Source organism: Narcine bancroftii, chromosome 6, assembly GCF_036971445.1.
Source record: "Narcine bancroftii isolate sNarBan1 chromosome 6, sNarBan1.hap1, whole genome shotgun sequence".
NCBI lineage: Eukaryota > Metazoa > Chordata > Chondrichthyes > Torpediniformes > Narcinidae > Narcine > Narcine bancroftii.
The window spans coordinates 69,834,744-69,854,524 of NC_091474.1; the positions used below are offsets into that span (position 1 = coordinate 69,834,744).

The 19,781-nt window shown below is 43.0% G+C and overlaps 1 protein-coding gene across 1 annotated transcript in view; it reads left to right on the top strand.

The window, feature by feature from the left end:
* Positions 1 to 19,781, top strand: part of LOC138736174 (CUB and sushi domain-containing protein 1-like) — a 2,349,200-nt gene that overhangs the window by 2,318,659 nt on the left and 10,760 nt on the right. The window contains exons 66-67 of the mRNA XM_069885244.1: positions 12,981 to 13,046; positions 17,780 to 17,941. Of these exons, the coding sequence (XP_069741345.1) occupies positions 12,981 to 13,046; positions 17,780 to 17,941 (228 nt within the window). The remainder of the gene's footprint in view (positions 1 to 12,980; positions 13,047 to 17,779; positions 17,942 to 19,781) is intronic.

The following is a 19,781-nucleotide window of genomic DNA, read 5'->3' on the forward strand; positions in this document are numbered from 1 at the left end:
CAATACTGCGCAATATCATTCACCATCTCCATAATTCGAGGGAGGGTGGTATGCATCCAGGAGTGTGTACCAATTTATAGTTTGGCTACAGACAATTACTAGCCTGGACTTGTTTTCCCCTTTTACCATCACCACATGTGCTCTCCACGGGCTGTTGCTTGGTTCGACGATCGATTATACCTTCATCGAGCAGACATCGTGTCTCTCACTGTATGATATCTCAATCTGCTGTGCTGTACCTCCTGCAATAGGTTTGCAGTCAAAGGACAGATTCGGGAAGAGAGGTGGGGGGGATTGATATTCATTATGTAGAGGCTGCATGTGTGTACTGACTTTTAGAGGACCTCCATTCCAAAACGTTACAGGGGGAGGGTACCAAAATACTCCAAGGTCTCGCTTTTAAGGTGATACAGGAAGTCCAGACCCAACAACACTGGAGCACACAATTCATCAAGTCTTTTTTCTTTGGCTTGGCTTTGTGGACGAAGATTTATGGAGGGGGTAAAAAGTCCACGTCAGCTGCAGGCTCGTTTGTGGCTGACAAGTCCGATGCGGGACAGGCAGACACGATTGCAGCGGTTGCAAGGGAAAATTGGTTGGTTGGGGTTGGGTGTTGGGTTTTTCCTCCTTTGCCTTTTGTCAGTGAGGTGGGCTCTGCGGTCTTCTTCAAAGGAGGTTGCTGCCCGCCAAACTGTGAGGCGCCAAGATGCACGGTTTGAGGCGTTATCAGCCCACTGGCGGTGGTCAATGTGGCAGGCACCAAGAGATTTCTTTAGGCAGTCCTTGTACCTTTTCTTTGGTGCACCTCTGTCACGGTGGCCAGTGGAGAGCTCGCCATATAATACGATCTTGGGAAGGCGATGGTCCTCCATTCTGGAGACGTGACCCATCCAGCGCAGCTGGATCTTCAGCAGCGTGGACTCGTCAATTCATCAAGTACATACAGGCAAAATTTACAAAATTCCCCCCTTCAAACGACAAATGTACTATGCAATGTTGTTGGATACACGTGGAGTGTGAATGAGAGGCAAGGAATATGAGATCATTGGAAGAATACATCTTTAGTTCATGTTCTTGCATAGTTCGAAAGTCTATGCAGGTTTCAGTAGAGAATGTGTTAATTAGGCATTTAGTGAAGAATCCATTTATCTTCATAGTCACTATGGAGCTGCTAAGCTGGCGAGGTCAGTCCTGATCTTGGACCATCGAGGCTAGGACTCCGGAGACTCCTTACTCCTCCCTCGAGTGGCTCTCACCATCCAGGGTTGCCCATGGGTAAGATGGCATCAATCTCATGGTACAGCAAGATGGCTGCCTTCCTTCCTCCTCTGACGATGATGGCGCCAAGTTTGTATTTGAGTCGCGGCACGATGGCCACCAAGCATTTTTGTGCTGTTTTCTTGCAGCCACCCTCCTTTGGCATGTAGCGCAGCAAGTGGATTCAGGCAAATTCGAGGCAGATGGCTTGGAGCTAGAATCGGATCTGCGAGCGGTGCAGGCATGAACTTTCCCGGGCTTTCCTTCACCCAGTAAACTCTCACCCAATGCCCTTTCTTGCCACAGCTGGAGCAAATGGTGTCTTTAGCCAGGCAACAAGATCGGGGGTGCTGGATCTTTCCACAGAAAAAGCACTATCGTGGGAGCGCTCCCCATCACAGGAACTGGCAGCCATTAGGGCTGGGTTAGCAGGAGCAGCCCATCCTTGGAAGGGGTCACCTGGGTGAGCAAGCTCACTGGCTTCGAGCTCATCATTCTCAAGCCTGGCCTGTTCCAGCGACTTTGCCATTTTGACGTGACTAGCCAGATCCTTCTTCCCCGACTCAAGCATTCGCTGCCTCATGTACCTCGAGCCAACCCCCTAGATTGTCCTGGATCTGTTCTACCTCACAAACATGGCCATAGTCACTTCTTACCTGCACTTCTTGGCTGGCAAGCATCCACAGATCCAGCAGGATCATATATTGATGGACTTCTCTGGCCACTGGCAATGAAGAGCGAGTCAGTGCCTCGCGAGGGCCTCATTTCGCGACTTGAGGTATTATCAAGCCCTCAAAGCCTTGATGACATCATCATATGAAGAGCAGTCCCTGATGACTGTATACCCATTCGTTCCTACCCTCGAGTGCGGACCTCCTGAGTTCATTGGTGTGGAAGACATCTCTGGTCGCGTTCAGGTAGGCCTGGAAGCAGTCTAGCCAGTTCATGAACTCCTCAGCCACGTCGAGGGACAGAGGGTCTATCAGCAGCACCCCTGGCTTGAGCAGAGCTTCCATTTTTAAGGGAATAAGCTAATAAAATTGTATCATGAATAAAAGATCTCACGACTGGAAGGAGAACATTTATTAGCTTATAACTGAGGGTAGGTCTTCAGAAGGACTCGGGGTTTAGGCAGGAAACCAGGGTTATATATGGGTAGGTGGGGGCGGTGCTGGGAGGCGGAGCCAACCATCAGTATAACACACCACCAGTGAATCTCAATTCACTGTAAGGTGATAGTTTATGCTCTCAGGTCTTCCACCCTTTTGATGAATGGAAACTTAGAGTAGTAACAGGCTACTTTTAAATACCACTCTTGATACTCGGTGAACAAGTCTGCTCCCAATGTGTGCCATGCCTTGGCAGGTACCTCTGTGGAAATCATTTCCTCTTTTTGTTGTGTGTTTCTGTACTTTTGGCATATTTGACATGTGGCCACCATATTTTCAATATCTTTGTCTATGCCAGTCCAGTGCATGGCTGACTTTGCTCTCAGTTTGCATTTCTCCATTCCCATGTGACCATCATGCATTTTCTAGAGAATTTTTTTCTGCATTCTTCTTTATAGAACCAACCCTTCCTTCTCTTTGCTGTTGATGGGTCTGCATAGATGGGAATTTCATTCACATCATTGTGGCTTTGAAGGCCCTGACTGTGTCTATATCTTTGGCCGCTTCAAGCCATCCTTCCCTATAAGAGACTTTTGCACTTCGGGATGGGCACCCCCCCATATTAGCTGATCAGCTAATCTTTCCTCTGTAATCCTTAAATCTGCATTTTGCACCAACAATTTTTATTCTAGTGAAGAAATTATCAACAATCTCATCAGTTTCTTGCATTAAGCCTTGAAATTCATTGCATTTAATTCTATAATTTAACGCGGGTTCAAGGTGAGAAGCAAACTTTGCAAATATCTGCTCTGGATCATTTATCTCCACCTCTGTAAGCTCCCACCTATTAAATAAGTCAAGGCCTCGCTCCCCTGTCCAGAGAAGTATATCACTGACCTTCTCCTCTGCTGTTGCATTTTTAAAATAGCTTTTGAATGCTATATTACACATCTGCTGAAACCTTTTAAACAATTCAACACTGTCTTCAACCTCCCGTACATCACCGGGTGAACTGCTGTTTCTCCAGCCATTTTTGTTTAAGTAATGTTTTTTCTCTTCTTCCCCTTTGTATTTCAGTGACTTACAATCAATTGTATGGCTTTATTCTTGTTCTCTTATATCACTGCCACCATGTTATGTCTCTGTATTACTTGAGAGGCTTCTTCCATAACTTAGAGATGCAAGATTCAAATTACAGAAGAGACTTTACTTACTGATGCCTTCCATCATCTCAGGAAACTGTTCACACACTACTATACATATACATACACCCCACAGTAGTGCACTGCAGTTACTAAAGTGAGAAAGGTGTATTCTTATGCAGTTACAAAATAGTTCACATTATCCTGACTATATAATACTCAGGAAGCTAAGCATACTGTTAATGAAGGAAGGGAATCAAACAGAAGGGTCATGGAACAAATGGAGATCAAGGAGGAAGAGGTGCTTGCTGCCTTACAGTGAATAAAGGTAGATAAATCACCTGGGCCAGAAATGATATTTCCTTGCACCTTGAGGAAGACAAGTGTAGAAATTATGGGGCCCTGATCGATCTATTCAAAATGTCCTTAGCCACAGGTGAGGTGCCAGAGGATTGGATGGTAGCTCATGTTGTCCTGTTGTTTAAAATTTAAAGTCTCCAAAAATAAACCAGGTAATTATAGGCCAGTGAACCTGATGTCAGTAGCAGGTAAATTATTGGAATGAGTTCAGAGAGATACAATATGTAGATATTTGGACAGTCATGGGCTGATTAAGTACACTCAGCATGGCTTTGTGAATGGTAGGTCATCTTTAATGAACCTCGTAGAGTTTTTCGAGGAAGTTACGAAGAAGGAAAGACTGTGGATATTGTCTACATGGACTTTAGTAAAGCCTTTGACAAGGTCCCATATGGGAGGTTAGTTCAGAAGGTCATGACACTAGGAATCAATGGAGAGGTTGTAAACTGGATTGCTAATTGGCTATGTAGGAGAAAACGGAGAGTGGTAGTTGATGGTTGTTTCTCAGACTGAAGGGCTGTGATAAGTGGTGTTCCTCAGGGATCTGTGTTTGGAGCCTTGTTATTTGTTGACTGTATCAATGATTTGGATTTAAGGTGGTAAATTGTATCAGCAAGTTTGCTGGTGACACAAAGATAGGAGGGGTTGTGGACAGCGAGGAAGATTTTCAAAGCTTGCAAAGCGATCTGGACCAACTGGGAGAATGAGCCAAATAATGGCAGATGGAGTTTAATGCAGAGTAATCCATTTTGAAAGGGCAAACCAAGGTAAGACATACACGGTAAGGATAAGACATTATGGAGTGTGGAGAGATCTAGGAATACAGATGCATTGTTCCCTGAATATGGCATCACAAGTGGACAAGGTTGTAAAGAAAGGTTTTGGCATCATAGCCTTTATAAATCAAAGTATTAAGTTTAGGAATTGGGATGTTATGTTGAAGTTGTTTAAGACATTGGTCAGGCCAAATTAGAAATATTTTGTGTAGTTCTGCGTGGCTAACTACAGGAAGGATATCATTAAGATTGAAAGAGTGCACAGAAAATTTACTAGGATGTTGCCGGGTCTTCAGGAGTTGTGATACAGGGAAAGATTATACATGTTAGGACTTTATTCCTTGGATTGAAGAAGAGTGAAGGGAGATTTGATGGAGGTTTACAAGATTATGAGAGATATTGACAGTTAGACTGGGGGAGATAAATACAAGAGGTCATAGTTTTAAGCTAAAAGAGGAAAGGTTTAGGGGGAACATTAGGGAAAAGTTCTTCACTCAGAGAGGGGTGGGAGTGTGAAATGAGCGCCCATCTGATGTAGTGAATGTGGGCTTGATCTTGATTTTTAAGAACAAATTGGATAGATACATGGATGGGAGAGGTCTGGAAGGTTATGGAATGGGAGCAAGTCAGTGGGACGAGTGAAACAATGGTTGGCATAAACTTGAAGGGCTGAATGGCCAGTTGTCTGTGCTGTAAGGTTCTAAAAAGGTGAGGTGTTGCATTTTGGAGATCTTAATGTGGGTTGGACCTACACAGTGAATGGATAGAATTATGGAGTGTGTTGTAGGTATTATAATCCCAGACGACCCCAAACACCAGCAGCAAACAGAAATTCACCAAGACAATGGTTACTTAAACAAATGTAAATGTTTTTAAAATTTTTCTTATATAATAATAAGATCAATATTTAATTTATTACTATTAACAACCCCCTTCTAATTCTAAGCGTACATGTATGTGATGATGTGATGTTCAGGAAAGTTCTTTGTTTCACTAACCAATCCCAAATTCACTGGGATCAGGCAATTTTCAAAGTGTGCACAGAATTGAACATTTATGATCTTCACCAGGCTCTGGTGCTTTAACTTAAATCGTTACTGCAAAGGAAGGTCTTTGTTGGTTTGAGAGAGAGAGAGATATTCATTGTTCATTGGACACACAACTGATTTCCTTCGATCAGCCACTGAAGTGTCTTGCTGAAGAAACCTCCCCCCTCATGGGTTTTTCCAAAAGATAACCTTGCAGGTAATCACAGAGAGTTCTTCTTTTCCCCATTTCAGGAGAAACACATCAACCAGCCACAGCCTGTTGTAGTTGACTACAAAGGTTTAGAATAGGCTGAACTCAGAACTCAAAACCCATCTTCAAATGGGGTCCTATAGCAGGTCTGAGGAAGGTGCAGTTTCCAATATTAACTCTTGCTGTAAGCTGACTCTCTCTCTCTCCCCAAAGAGAAGAGCATGTTTTTTTTCTCTATTTGCAAAAACACACGACCCCTCTTAGAACAGCAAGAGATTAATCAGTTTCTGAGCCTGGACATCTGTTCCTTTAAAGAAAATAGTCCATTTCCATTCTACAACATCAATCCAATTAATACCTACTTGTGAAGTCTTCATAAGGATTCTTCAAAATCAATGTAGACATGAAGTCTATGCTCAGGCATAACTCTTGCATTTCAAATGAGATGTACTTGGTGAAATGTTACTGAGATATCTGTTCGTGAAGTGTATGTAAAGTAGTAACTAAACTAACCCCCCACAATCTATACCTTTTTAAGATATATTTTTAACCCATTCCGTCACACAGGGCAGACGGATATCAGTGTACAAGTATATAGTAGCTACAAGATGGTGTCACAGGTAGATAGGGTGGTCAAAAATGCCCTCAGCACATTGGCCTGATTTTGAACTGTGATGCCGCCGCAAAACAATGAATTTGGTGACTTGTTCATGACTTGCTTCCGACTTTCATAAATCAGAGCATGATGTATAAAAGTGGGAGGTCATGGTTCATTTGTATGAGACATTGGTGAGGTCCCATTTGGAGTATTCTGTTCAGTTCTGGTCACTGAGTTACAGAAAAGATGTTGCCCATCGGGAGAGGGTGCAGAGAAGATTTACGAGGATGTTACTGGGGAAAGGTTGAGCAGGCACAGGCATTATTCCTTGGAGCGCAGGAGGATGAGGAGAACAAAATCATAAGAGGGATAAGTTCAGGTGAATAAAAAGATTTTCTCGCCCCCCCCCCCCCCAGAGTAAGGGAATCAGTAACCAAAGGTTCTGGGGTGGGGGGAGAGGCGGGAAGAAATTGAACAAGAACCTGAGGGGTGACTTGTTTACACAGAGGCTGGTGGGCGGGAGGTGGTTGAGGAAGGTCATATTGCAATGTTGAAGAAAAAATGGACAGATACATGAATGGGATGGGATGGGGCCAAATGCAAGGAATAGTATGCGTTGGACATTGTGCTCATCTTTGGGCAAGTTGGCCCAAAGAGCCTGTTTCAATGACTGTGAGAGCATTCAACTTGAGTAAAAGTTAAAATTCACAGTGGTTAATAAAATGGGGTTGGGGGGGGGGGGGAACTATACTACGATTATTTCTGTCCATGATTGCAGAATTAATTTCTGAGACACCCTGCAGATGGGGAGGATGATTTTAGAAAGGTGCAAACATAATGAGTTTGCTCTGATGGATGATTTTAACTTCGCTAATATTGATTGGAACCACATCTCAGAGTGAAGGGCTTGGATCATGTGGAATTTGTTTTTTTTTTAATTCAAGAAGATTTCCTGGCACAGGATGTAGATAGGCCAACTATACTTGACCTGGTATTGGTAGCCTTGCGAGGCAATACTTAACCTGGTACTGGAAAATTAAACCGGTCAGATGTCAGACCTCTCAGTGGGAAAACATTTCAGAAAAAGTGATCAACATTCCCACTCTTTTCCTACAACATTGGAGAAGGACAGGAATAGACAATTTAATTGTGGAGGGGAAAATATGATGCTATTAGGCCAGAGCTTGGGAGCATAAATTGGGAGCAGATGTACCCGAGGACAAGTACAGCAGAAATTTGCCAAATGTTTGCATGGCACTATGGAAAGCATGGTACGCTGAAAGAACCATGGTGTACAAGGGATATAAAAATCTAATTTAAAAAAATGTTTACAAGAGATTGAAGAAAAGAACAGATAGAGCTCCAGGGAATGACAAGATTGCCAGGAAGGAGCTTAGGAAAGGAATTGAAAGAGCGAGAAAGGACCATGGCTGGTGAGCAGGATTAAGAAAAACCAAACGGCATTCTATAAGTATGTGAAGAGGATGAGTCATGAGGATAGGACCCATCAGGGATCCTTAATGAATATGTTGCTTCAGTATTCACCAGAGAAAAGGACCTTGGCAATTGTGAGGATGAAGTGAAGTGGGCTGAAATGATTGAGCGTTTCCAAGAGGATGTGTCAAAGCTTTTGAAGAGCAAGAAATTAGATACATCACCAGACCAGATGAGATTTACCCAAGGCTACTGGGAAGTGAAGGAGGAGATTGCTGAACCACTGGTGATGATCTTTGCATTGTCACTGAGGATACGAGAAGTACTGGAAATGTTGTTCCCCTGTTCAAGAATGGGATTAGAGAGAACCCAGGAAATGATAAAGCAGTGAGTCTTACTTCAGTGGTGGGAAAGCTGTTGGAGAAGATCCTAAGAGACGAGACATAGCATTTATAGATGCATCATGTGATGAAGGATCGTCAGCATGGCTTCGTCAGGGGACGGTTGTGTCCCATTAGGCAGATTGAATTCTTCAAGGATGCAACAAACCACATTGCTGAAGATAGAGTAGTGGGTGAGGTGTTTATGGATTTCAGAAAGGCATTTGATAAGGGGTTCCTCGTGCAAGGCTCATTCAAAAAGTAACCAGGCATAGAATCCAAGGAGGTCTTGCTTTGTGGAGAGGGTGATTGTCAATGGTTTGTATTCTGCATGGTGACCAGTGGTGTTCCACAGGATCTGTTCTGGACCCTCTCCTCTTTGTGATTTTTATAAATGAGTTGGATGAGGAAATGGAAGGGTGGGTTAGTCAGTTTGTGGATGACATGAAAAATTGGTGGTGTTGTGGTTAGTCTGTAATGATTGCAGATGGAGTTTAATCCAGAAAAGTGTAAAGCGGTTCATTTTAGGAGGTCATATTTGAAGGCAGAATACAATGTTAATCAGAGGACTCTGAGCAGAGTCGGCAAATTGAGAGACCTGTTGACCTTCATTAACCACAGGATCGAGTTCAAGAGCTTTGATGCAATGTTGCAGCTATACATGACTTTATTTAGGCCCCACGGAATATTGAGTTCAGTTCTCGTCACCTCACTGCAGGAAGGATGTGGATGCTATAGAGAGAGAGCAGAGGAGATCTCCTGGATTGCAGAGCTTGGGTTCTTCATTAAGGTTAGAGCATAAAGGTGAGAGGAGAGGAGGGAGGGGTTGGGGCACAGAGCAACATGTAAGAGATAAGAGGTGGATACAGGCGAGAGGGTAGAAGAGAAAAAATGTTGAGTAATGATCAGAGGAGGGGTCGCTGTCTGAATGGAGAGGATGCAAAGGGACTTGGAAATTGGAGCAAAGGAGACAGAGGAATAGGGAAATGGCGAGACTTGGGGGAAGGGGTTAATTGAAACTAGAGAAGTCCACGTTAATGTTATCTGGTTAGAGGATGCCCAGATGAAATATTTGGTGGTATTCTTCCAATTTGCGGGTAGCCTTGGTTTGGCCGTGCATGAGGCCATGATAGGGTTAGGATGAGGATTAGTGTTAGTCTGGGGATGATGCATGGAATTAAAATGGTTGACTACTGGGAGGTTCCTGTTATTTGCAATGGACAGAGTAAAGGTGCTCAATGAAATCTCAGTCTGCATCCAGTCTCTCTAATGTAGAGGAGGCCACACTGGGAGCACCAGATGTAGTAGATGATCCATGACGATCACAAGTGAAAGGCAAGGATTATGCCAAAGGTGGAGTAAATGTAGTTGGAGAAGAAAATCTGCAGAGTATATGTGTGTTATATTATACAAGGTAAAGGTGACAAAGCGTGAACATCCAAAATAGTTACTCAATTCCACTGTTGGTTCCCTGATGAAGCCACTTTCCCCAGGCTCCAAGCAATATTATATCCCTTCCCCTACATATACTCAGTTTGTTCTGTTTCACTGTTATCACACAGAAAGCTGAAGGGAAATAGTGGGAGATAGAAAGAGAAGGTAACTGGTGGGACCTGGCCCGGGAGGTCTTTCCTCATGCCCAGCAAACACCATCACGAACAAAGATTTCTAAATCCATTGTGGCCTGTTTTGACAAAGACAACAAGCAGAGGTTGTATTGGGACATTTCTACTCATGGAAGGAAAGTGGAAATCATTGAACTGGCAGAAAATGTCACAAATAATTAAAAAAAACACACCAAGAAGAAGAAATAAAAGCCCAATGCAAGTCAAACTTTTCACCAGAGGGAGATATTGTTAGGAAGGCATTTCCAGTGATGCAATTATCTCTGTGCACATCCTGATAAGAAACAAATGACAACAGGTGAGCCCATTTGTTACCTGCTGAGGATGTAGAACTGCACCCTGATCAATGGTGGACAATAACAAGTCTCAGAGATCTCCTTTGTTTGTCCCCTTGGGCCCTTTGCCGGTGCAGGGTACCCTGCCATTTCCACGGGTGCATAGAACATTGAAATCTACAGCAGAGTAGGGGCACTTCACCCCACAGTGTTGGGTTGACCTCATAACTTGCTCTAAGAGCTAGTTAGAATTTCCCTGCTTCATAATCTCCCATGTTCTTGCTGAGTTTCTCCAGCACTTTTGTTTGTTGAGTAAATTGCCATTATGTTGCAAAGAATATAGAACAGCACAATGTTGTCCAATCTATATCAACCTATTCCACAATCAATGTAACTCTTCCCACCTTTACAGCCCAACCTCCCCCCACCCCTTTATCTTATATTCATGTGCTGAAGAGACTTTTGAATGCACCTCTTGTACCAGCTCCCGCCATTATCCCCACCAATGCATTCCAGGCATCTATCGCTCTCTGTGTAAAAACACCTAACTCTGATATCTCCCCTAAACATCCCAAATCAGGAAAAAATACATGGCTGCTCATAGGAGAAGGTTGAAATTGATGAGAATGTTGGAGAATAAATTAGTGGGCCTGCTCCGTGAGCAGATATTGGGCTGAATACTCTCAATTTCTCAATAATCGATGGTGCAGCTATCAGAGCCGCTGCCTCTCAGCTTCAGCAACCGTACTTCACTCCTGACTATGTGGAGAATGCATGCTCTCCCTGTGACCATGTATGTTTACTCTGGATGCACCTGTGTCCTCCCACATACAAGTGACTTTCAGTCTGGTGGGTAAATGCCGCCCTGGAGATGGGAGAGTTGTAGAGTCACGCAGGAGGTGGTGGGGATAGGTGGAGAACAGAATGAGATGAGTGTAAGTGGGTGGTTAATGGTTGGCACAGACTCAATAAGGTGAATGACATGTTTCCCAGTGTATGATGTTATAACTAAAATGGAAGAATTTGGATAAGAAGGGCCTGATTAGGTAATGACCACATGGCTTTGTGCCTGATAGGTCATATTTAACCACTTCTGGAGTTTTTCAAGGTACTTACCACAAAAGTTGATGAATGAAAGTCCATGATGTTGTTCGAGTGAACTTTAATAAGGACTTTAACAATGTCCCACATTGGAGCTTGATCAAGGAGGTTCAGAGGCTCGGTATTCATGGTGAGGGAGTAAAATGGATTAAACATTGGTTTTGCAGAAGAAGCCAGAGAGTGGTAGGTGATGATTGCCTCTCAGACTGGAACTCTGTGAACTCTGGTGCACCTCAGGGATATGTTCTGGGTCCAATGTTGTTTAACATTGATTTCAATGATCTGGAGGACAATGTGGTACATTGGCTCAGCAAGTTTGAGGTTGACACAAAGGGTGGAGATGTAATTGACGGTGAGGAAGGCTTTCAAATCTTGCAGTGGGATCTGGTCCATCTTGGAAAATGGGTTGCACATTGGCAGATGGAATTTAATGCAGACAAATGTGAGGTGTTGAATTTGGGGAGAACTAACCAGGGTAGGACATGCACAGTGAACAATAGGGGATGGACAAGTACAGGGTAAAGGTTCCATTATTGTGATGTAATACTACATCAGGCAGACAGGGAGTCACCACTTTGTCCAGTGCCCCTCACAGAAACCTACAGCTCCTGGTGTTCCTATGTGGTCTCTCCTCCAAGTACTGACCAGGTCAGAGCCTGCTTAGCTTCTGAGATCAGACAATCCCAGGCGTCTTCAGGCTATTAAGCTTCTGACAGTACAGTAGAACAAAGCCATTTGGGAATGCAGATACAGAACATAATTCCCTAAAAATGGTGTCACAGGTAGATAGGATCATAAAGAGAACTTTTGGTCTATTAGCCTTCTTAAATCAAAGTATTGAGTATCAGAGTTGGGATGTTATGTTGAAGTTGTTAAGAAATTCCAGAGGCCAAATTTGAAGTATTGTATGCAACTTTGGTCACCTAACAGCAGGAAAGATATCAATAAGATTGAAAGAGTGCAGAGAAGATTTACAAGGACGTTGCTGGGATATGTTTAGTTTGAGGGAAAGTTAAACAGGTTAGGACTTTATTCGCTGAAGCGTCAGAGATTTAATAGAGTTAGACCAAATTGTGAATGATATAAATAGAGTAAATGCAAGCAGGATTTTTTTCATGTAGGTTACATGAGACATGAAGTAGAAGGCATGGGTCAAGGGTGAAAGGAACATTGGGGGAACGTATTCACATATTGGAAGTGGTAAATGCAGGCTCCCTTTTGACATTTGAGAAAGGTTTTGATAGGTACATAGATAGGATGGATATGGTCCAGGTGCAGGGCATGGGGAAAGTCAGAATAATAGTTTAGCATAGAATGAATGGACCAAAGGGCATGCTTCTGTGTTGTAATATGTTCTATGGTTCCAACCAATATTGGCCCAACAGAGGAAAAGAGAGAAAAACATAATTCAAAATTTGGTGAGAAATGTTGGCTTAATGAACTCTAATGGTTAGAGTTTGAAAAGTTGGAAGTAAAAGCTGAGATAAAGAAAGGTTTTGCTTTGATATTTTGACCTGTTCTATTTGTATTGCTTACAGCAGTATGAAAATGCTCATCTCTTGATCACCCTTGAGGACTTGATTACCCTGTACAGTAGATGATTCACCCTTGAGGATCTACCTGTTCAATGAATGATTAACCCCTCTGTTTGACAGAACCTAATGATCTTGCTGTCATTTTTCAGCTGGACCTAAAATACATGGAAGACCAAAAGGCAAGGATTCAGGATCCCAAAAAACAAAGGCACCAGGTGGGTGGTCAACACTTAACTCGTGCTTGCTTTTTTTTCAGTGATTTTCTCTTTATAGAGATCTCTCAAAATAAAAACATTACATTTCAAAGATTAACATAAATACAGTACTCCAGCCACTTGGTATTTACTGTAGTTGTGTTTATCTCAAAGAAAATGGAAGGATTCATTTTAGATCCCTCTCCAAATAGATCAATAACAGGATGTTGTTAGAGCAGAATTGTGCATAACAAATGTAAAATTACAGCTGTTGATATCCAACTGACTGTGTAAAATCCAGACCCTATACCTTGCAAAGAGTTTGAAGAAACATGGCAAATATTATCATTTCCAGCTCAACAGAGATCCTGTATGTTTCTGAGAATGGAAACATGAAAGCATGTCACTATCTAGGATTTCACAATGATGAGGACATCACCAAAGCAATTCTGAGCCTCTCACATCAGCGCATCAAAGCAGCAACGACCAGGATTTGAAGGAGTCGGGAACAATTGATTTGACCTGTTAATTGTTTCAGAATATAGAAAGGAACAGGTTTCGATAAATGATTATTGATCTACCAAGGCTCCATTTAAGATGGGGAAAATTCAATTCTAAATTAATTTACCAGTGTTTGACTAAACAAAAATTGGCACAGATGTGAATAGTGAGAAGGGTTGTCATAGGATACAGTGGGGTACAGATCATTTGGAAATAAGGGCAGAGAAAGGACAGGTGGAGTTTAATCTGCACAAGAATGAGTTGTTGCATTTGGAAGGTCATAATTTGTGAGGAAAGTATACAGTGAATGGCAGCTCCCTTAGAATCATTGATGTACTTTGGGGTGTTGGGATGCAAGTCCAGAGCTTCTGAAGGTTGTAACACAAGTGGGTAACATGGCAAAGGGTCAGGGCCTTCATCGGTCATGGCACTGTACTTTTTTATATCAGGCCCACAACATTGGTTTCCCTCTACTCCCGATGCATGCTGCATGACCTGCTGACTTACTCCAACATATTTGTGAATTGTACTTGACCCCAGCACCTGGAGATTTTCCATATGTTAAATAGCAAAAGCCAAAATGGTTTTCTCAGAGAATGAGATGGGAAAAATTTTAATTAAATTATAACTGCACAACATTGACCAAATTATTTCAAATTCATACAAATGATGAACACGTTAGTGAATACAAGTGAAAGCCACTGGACAAATGAATAGAATGAAAATTGAACAAATGTTTTGGACCTGAAGATCTCCATCCTTGAGTTTGAAACAAAGATGGAGACAGAGGTGACAGTTAGATTTGCACTGAGCTTCTAAAATTACATTTTCCTCTATTTACAAATATGAGACATGAATTTTGGTTGCTCTATCGTTGATTCTTTGATCTATACTCTTGATTTATGAAAGTTTATTTTTGCTAAAACAAAAGTTCTGATGATCATTTAGAAAGGCATGGACTTACCAGGGATACTCAGTGTGGCTTGGTGAAGGGAAATGCCATCTCACTTGATTTCAGTTTGTTGAGGAGGTAACAAAGCACATTAATGCAGGTAGGGCAGTAGATGTTGTCCACATTAACTTTGATATGGCATTCAAGAACACCCCACGGCTGGACCAGAAGACATAAGGGATTCATGGTGAGCTGACTAATTGGATCCAAAATTGGCTCCAAAATTGGCTTGGAACAAGGAGGCAGAGGAGAGTGATGGAAGGTAGTCTGATTGGACATTTATGTCCAGTAATGTACTACAGGGGTTAGTGTCTGATTGGACAGCCTATTGTTGGGACCATGCTGCTTATAACGTACTTTGGCCACTTGGATCTGAACATTGGAGGGATGATTAGTCAGTTTGCAGATGACAGAAATTGATGGTGCTGTTGATAAAGAGGAAAGTTGGCTCAGCCTGCAGCAGGACATAGATCAATTGAAAAATGGACTGATGGAACTTCATCTCAACAAAGGTGAATGCATTTTGGCAGTCAGACAGAACTAGGACATCTACAGTAAATGGTGATGAGCAGAGAGATCGAGGAGTCCATGTCCATTGAGTCAATGGTGGGGGGGGGGGGGGGAAGGGGGAGAAGAAGATGTACAGGATGTTTGCCTTTGTAAATTATGTTGAACTTTCCAAAATAAAACTTGCTAGGCCACACTTGGAATATACACCGTTCTGATTGCCACGCAGATTTGGATTTGAAAGGATATGGGTGCACGAAAGAGTGCAGAGAAAATTCACCAGGGTGTTGTCTGGATTGGATGACTTTAATTATGTTGAGAGATCAGAGAGATGGAGCCTGTTTTCCCGAGAGTGAAGGAGGCTGAGGGATGTGTTCTGATAGAAGAGGCATGAGACAGTCAAATGATTTTGGCCAGGGATATCAAATAACAAGAGGTTTAAGATCTGAGGATTGTATCTTTTCTAATGAGGGCGTGGCTGTTATCTGGAATGTGCTGCCATGGGAGGGGAGACAACCACAAGAGGCAGACACTTAACTAGGCAAGGAATGGAAGGATACAATCCTTCTGTAATTAGGTCAGCATGGATCTGGTGGCCAAAGGGCTCATTTCTACTCTGCATGGTTTCCATGATGGATTACTTTCAGATTGGTAGATCAGTGCAAAAGAATCCCACAAGAGTCATTGCTGGGAGCCTGCAGTTTGCAAAGCATGTTCATAACTTGGATGATAAGACAAGTGTCTGCAGATTAATCGGTCTTTCAATGGTAGCTGGGAAATTAGGCTCAGAGGAGAAAGCCTTTCTCTGTATAGAATGAGTGACTGAAGAGAAAAGGTTGCAGATAACATCAGATATTCATTTTGCTGGAAAGAACAGAAGCACACTATGTTTTAATTGGTGTTAAACAGGAAAGTCTGCGGACGTTGGGTCAAATGCTACAACTAAAGGTGCTGGAGAAACTCAGCAAAGTCATGCATCAGTGACGTTGTGTGACCTGTTGCATTTCTCCAGCATTTTTGTGTATGGTACGTTTAAACAAGTGATACAATTTGTAGAGATGGATCTGGGGATCCAGGTCCATTGCTCCTTCATCGTGGTCATGTAAGCAGGTTGGGTCATAAAGAATGCTTGCCTTCATTGAGTAGGGCATTGAGTGGTGGAACAGTAAAGCAGTTGTGTTGCAGTGATATAAAATGTTGGTTAGGTCACCGTTGAATTCTGGTCACCGTTACAGGAAGGGTGTGGAGGTTTTGGAAATGGGACAGAAGTGATCTGCCAGAATGCTTGGAATAGAGAGTGTGAATTATGAGGAGAGTTTGAACAATTTGCATTGGTTTTCTCTGAGCATCATAGCCTGAGAGGTGACCTGACAGACATTAATAAAGTTATGAATGCGTAGATAGGGGAGATCACTCTGGAGAGTGTTCATTTAAGGGGAAAGAAATTTTAAAGAGATGTGTTAGTCAAGTTTTTTTTTAACCCAGAGGTTGGAAAGGAGAGCCTGGAACAGATTGTCAGGAGTCATATGGAAACAGACCCAATGGTAGCATTTAAAAGGCTTCTGGACACGAATATGAAAGGGTTTGAATCATGTGCAGCCAGTAGAGATGTAGTTTAATTGGGCATCATATTCAGTACAGACGTTGTGGGCCAAAGGGCCTCTTCTTCTGCTGAATGCTTCTCTGTTCTGTAGTTGGAAACTGACAAATATTGCCACTGAGAAAGGTGTGGATTTCCTTGTCCAAGAAAATCAATGGTAACATCCAGCTACAGCCGTAATAAGAAAGAGAAAATGTGTGTTGTGAATAAGTTAGAGCAGTGGTCCTCAGACTTTTGCTTTCCACTCACACACCACTTTAAGTAATCCCTATGCCATCGATGCTCTGTAATTAGTAAGGGATTGCTTAAGGAGGGATGTGGGTAGGAAGAAAAAGTTTGAAAACCACTGTTTTAATCGTACCTCATTGACTCGTTATGTGCACAGTTCCAGAATACCAAAGGAAATGCCCAATGACAATTTTTCTCAAGCAAAATATTTCAGTAGCAATTGGGTCTAGAGTAATGGTTCTCAACCTTCCCTTCCCACCCACATACCCCCTTAAGCAATCCCTTATTAATCACAGAGCACCAATGGCACAGGGATTACTTAAAGTGGGATATGAGAGGGAAGAAAAAGTTTGAAAACCACTGAGTTAGAGTAGCAGAGTAAGGAACCCCATCTGTGGACTTTCAGGCTATATTTAGACAGTTGGTTCTCTGTGGCCTATTTCTGACCTTGGAAGCAGTTCATTGGTGTGATGAAGATGAGTCTACCTCCACTTCCTTTAAACGGCATTGAGGATAATCTCACTGGAACACAAGACTAGAAGATGATTTGACAGAGCTTGAGCAGAGGAGTTATTTCACTGGCAGGTGGCATTAGACCTGAGGGAGATGGTGCAGGAGAAGTAGTCACTCCTTCAGGTCTAAGTGAAGGAATTTTTCCTCATCACAATGTGAATCCTTGGCTTCTTCCATCTAAGAAAGTGGTGGCTGCTCATTGAGTGCACTAAAAGCTTGGAGAGTTTAATTTTTGGGCTTCAGGGTATGAGTGGTGGGTTAGTGAAAGTAAAATTATAAATTAGCCATTATGTCATTGACACTGAACATTGCAAGTAATGCAATAAGTATTTTGAAATCAATCACGAGGAAGTGAGGGATCTACACCTCTTCAAACTCTGAAAACAGATATTTGTGTCTTGCTCCTGCTCTAATTTGATTACATAATTTTCCTAATGTCATATCCCATTTTAGTTCCTCCAGATGTATTTGCTCGTAACACAGTTTGGAAGGGTTTCTACGAATACCTTGGAAAGAAACAGCCAGCAACGTTAACAGTTAATTACTTTAACATTTCCAATGGTCGAGTGAATGTTACATTTATTGAACACAGCAGCATGGAACTCAAGCTATCAGGTAAATTTTATTTTCTCCTAATTGAGGTGGAGCTCTGGGGTAATCGAATGAAATTTAGGCTCCGTATTTTCTCTGATGTCCAGAATGAATGGTTAATTTTACTCGGACATTGTTGCCGAGACTAGCCCTAAAGGTGTTGGTGAGCCATCTTCCTGGATCACTGCAATCCTTCTGATGCAGCAATCTCTTGTCGGGTTTAGACACACCAATGTGACTGGGAGGGGATATGGAGGTGTGCACAAAGGCACACTGCCCTTGTCCTTGCTGAGAGAGATTGTCGATTTGGGTAGTGCTAATAGAATAGCATAGGTGAGTGGCTGCAGTGCATTTTGTAAATTGCACGCTCACTGCAGCCACTCTGCCCTCATATTGGAAGGAATGCACCATGTTCCTGGGGAGTTATGGGAACTGCACTCATCCAAACAATTGGAAAGTGTTCCATCACGCAATATGTTCCCTGTTGAAGGTGGGACATCTTTGAGGTGTCAGGTGGCGAGTTACTCACTGCAGATGACCCATTTTTTGATCACCATTTGCTATTATTTAGAGAGTGGTGGGTGACTGGAATGGTGGAGTCTGGTACAATAGGGTCATTTAAAAGACTGTTTGATAGGCATGTCAATATAGGACAAATAGAGGTTTGTGGATGAAAGGCAGGGAAGAGTAAGATTGTTTTGATATAGGTTTACACAGGTCAACACAATGTAGTGTGCTGAAGGACCTGTAATAGACTGTAGTGCTCTATGTTCAAGTGGACTGGTGTATTTGCTAAGGTATTATAAATAGGATTGAAGCGCAAACCTCATGCTGGAAGATAGGTGAGGCAGGTTGGGCTCTGAACACTGCCGTGAGGAGCTCCTGCTCTGATAGCCTGGGGATGGGATGATGAACGAACACAGCCACCTTCTCTCAGGTGGAGTTATGGCTCCAGCCACTGGAGCGGCCTTTGATGCCCATTGAATTTCGGTCCAGCTCGGTCTCTTGCTGCAATGTTTGGTGTTAAGAGCAGCCACTTTCACTGCTGGACTTCAGCTCGTTGCTCTGTATTTGGAGCAAGAGTAGCTGAGGATTGGAAGGGTCCCAGCAAATGCCCACCTGGCATCAATAAGCAGTGTTTTTGGGAGTAAATGCCATTTTATAGCACTGTTAATGCCCTTTGCTGATGATCAAGAGTAGAGCATCTCTCCTGCTTTAAGTGAGCAGGACACTCCTGGGCAAATTTGCAACAGGTGCAGGGTGTGGATCCCCCATACACCAGCATTCTAACTATCTCACGATCATTGAAGCCCATCGAAGCTCAGCGGTACTGCCACATCCTGTTATCCTCACCACATTAACAGTGCACAAGCAAGATGCCTGGGGAAGGTGGCTCCATAAACCTCTCTACCTCACCGATGCTGAGGGCCAGCAAGTGCTACCAACGGGGCTGGAGCACTCACAACCACGATGAGACGAAGCACTGGGTGGATGATCCCTCCTGCCGTTCCATTGCAAAGTCCATCTTCACTTAACTAGCTACCAGGTAGTAGCTGCCAGCTCAGGTGACCAGATAACATGTGGGCCAGCAGGCTGATCATCTGTGAAATCCATTCCACTCCACGTCCGATCCTCCCAATCAATTAGTAAGCTCACAAACAACAGCTAAGTGATGAAAGGTGTCATTCAAAGTGGCATCAAGTAGCAACATCAACATTCATCCCCAGTACCTCGCCAGCTCCAGACCTCATCGCATCTGCATTCCTGTCAGGTTCCAGGCTCTACCCAGCTAAACATGGCATCAAGGACAAACCACTCCAGTGGTAGAGGCATGCTGGTGGACCTTACTCCAGAAACATGGCAT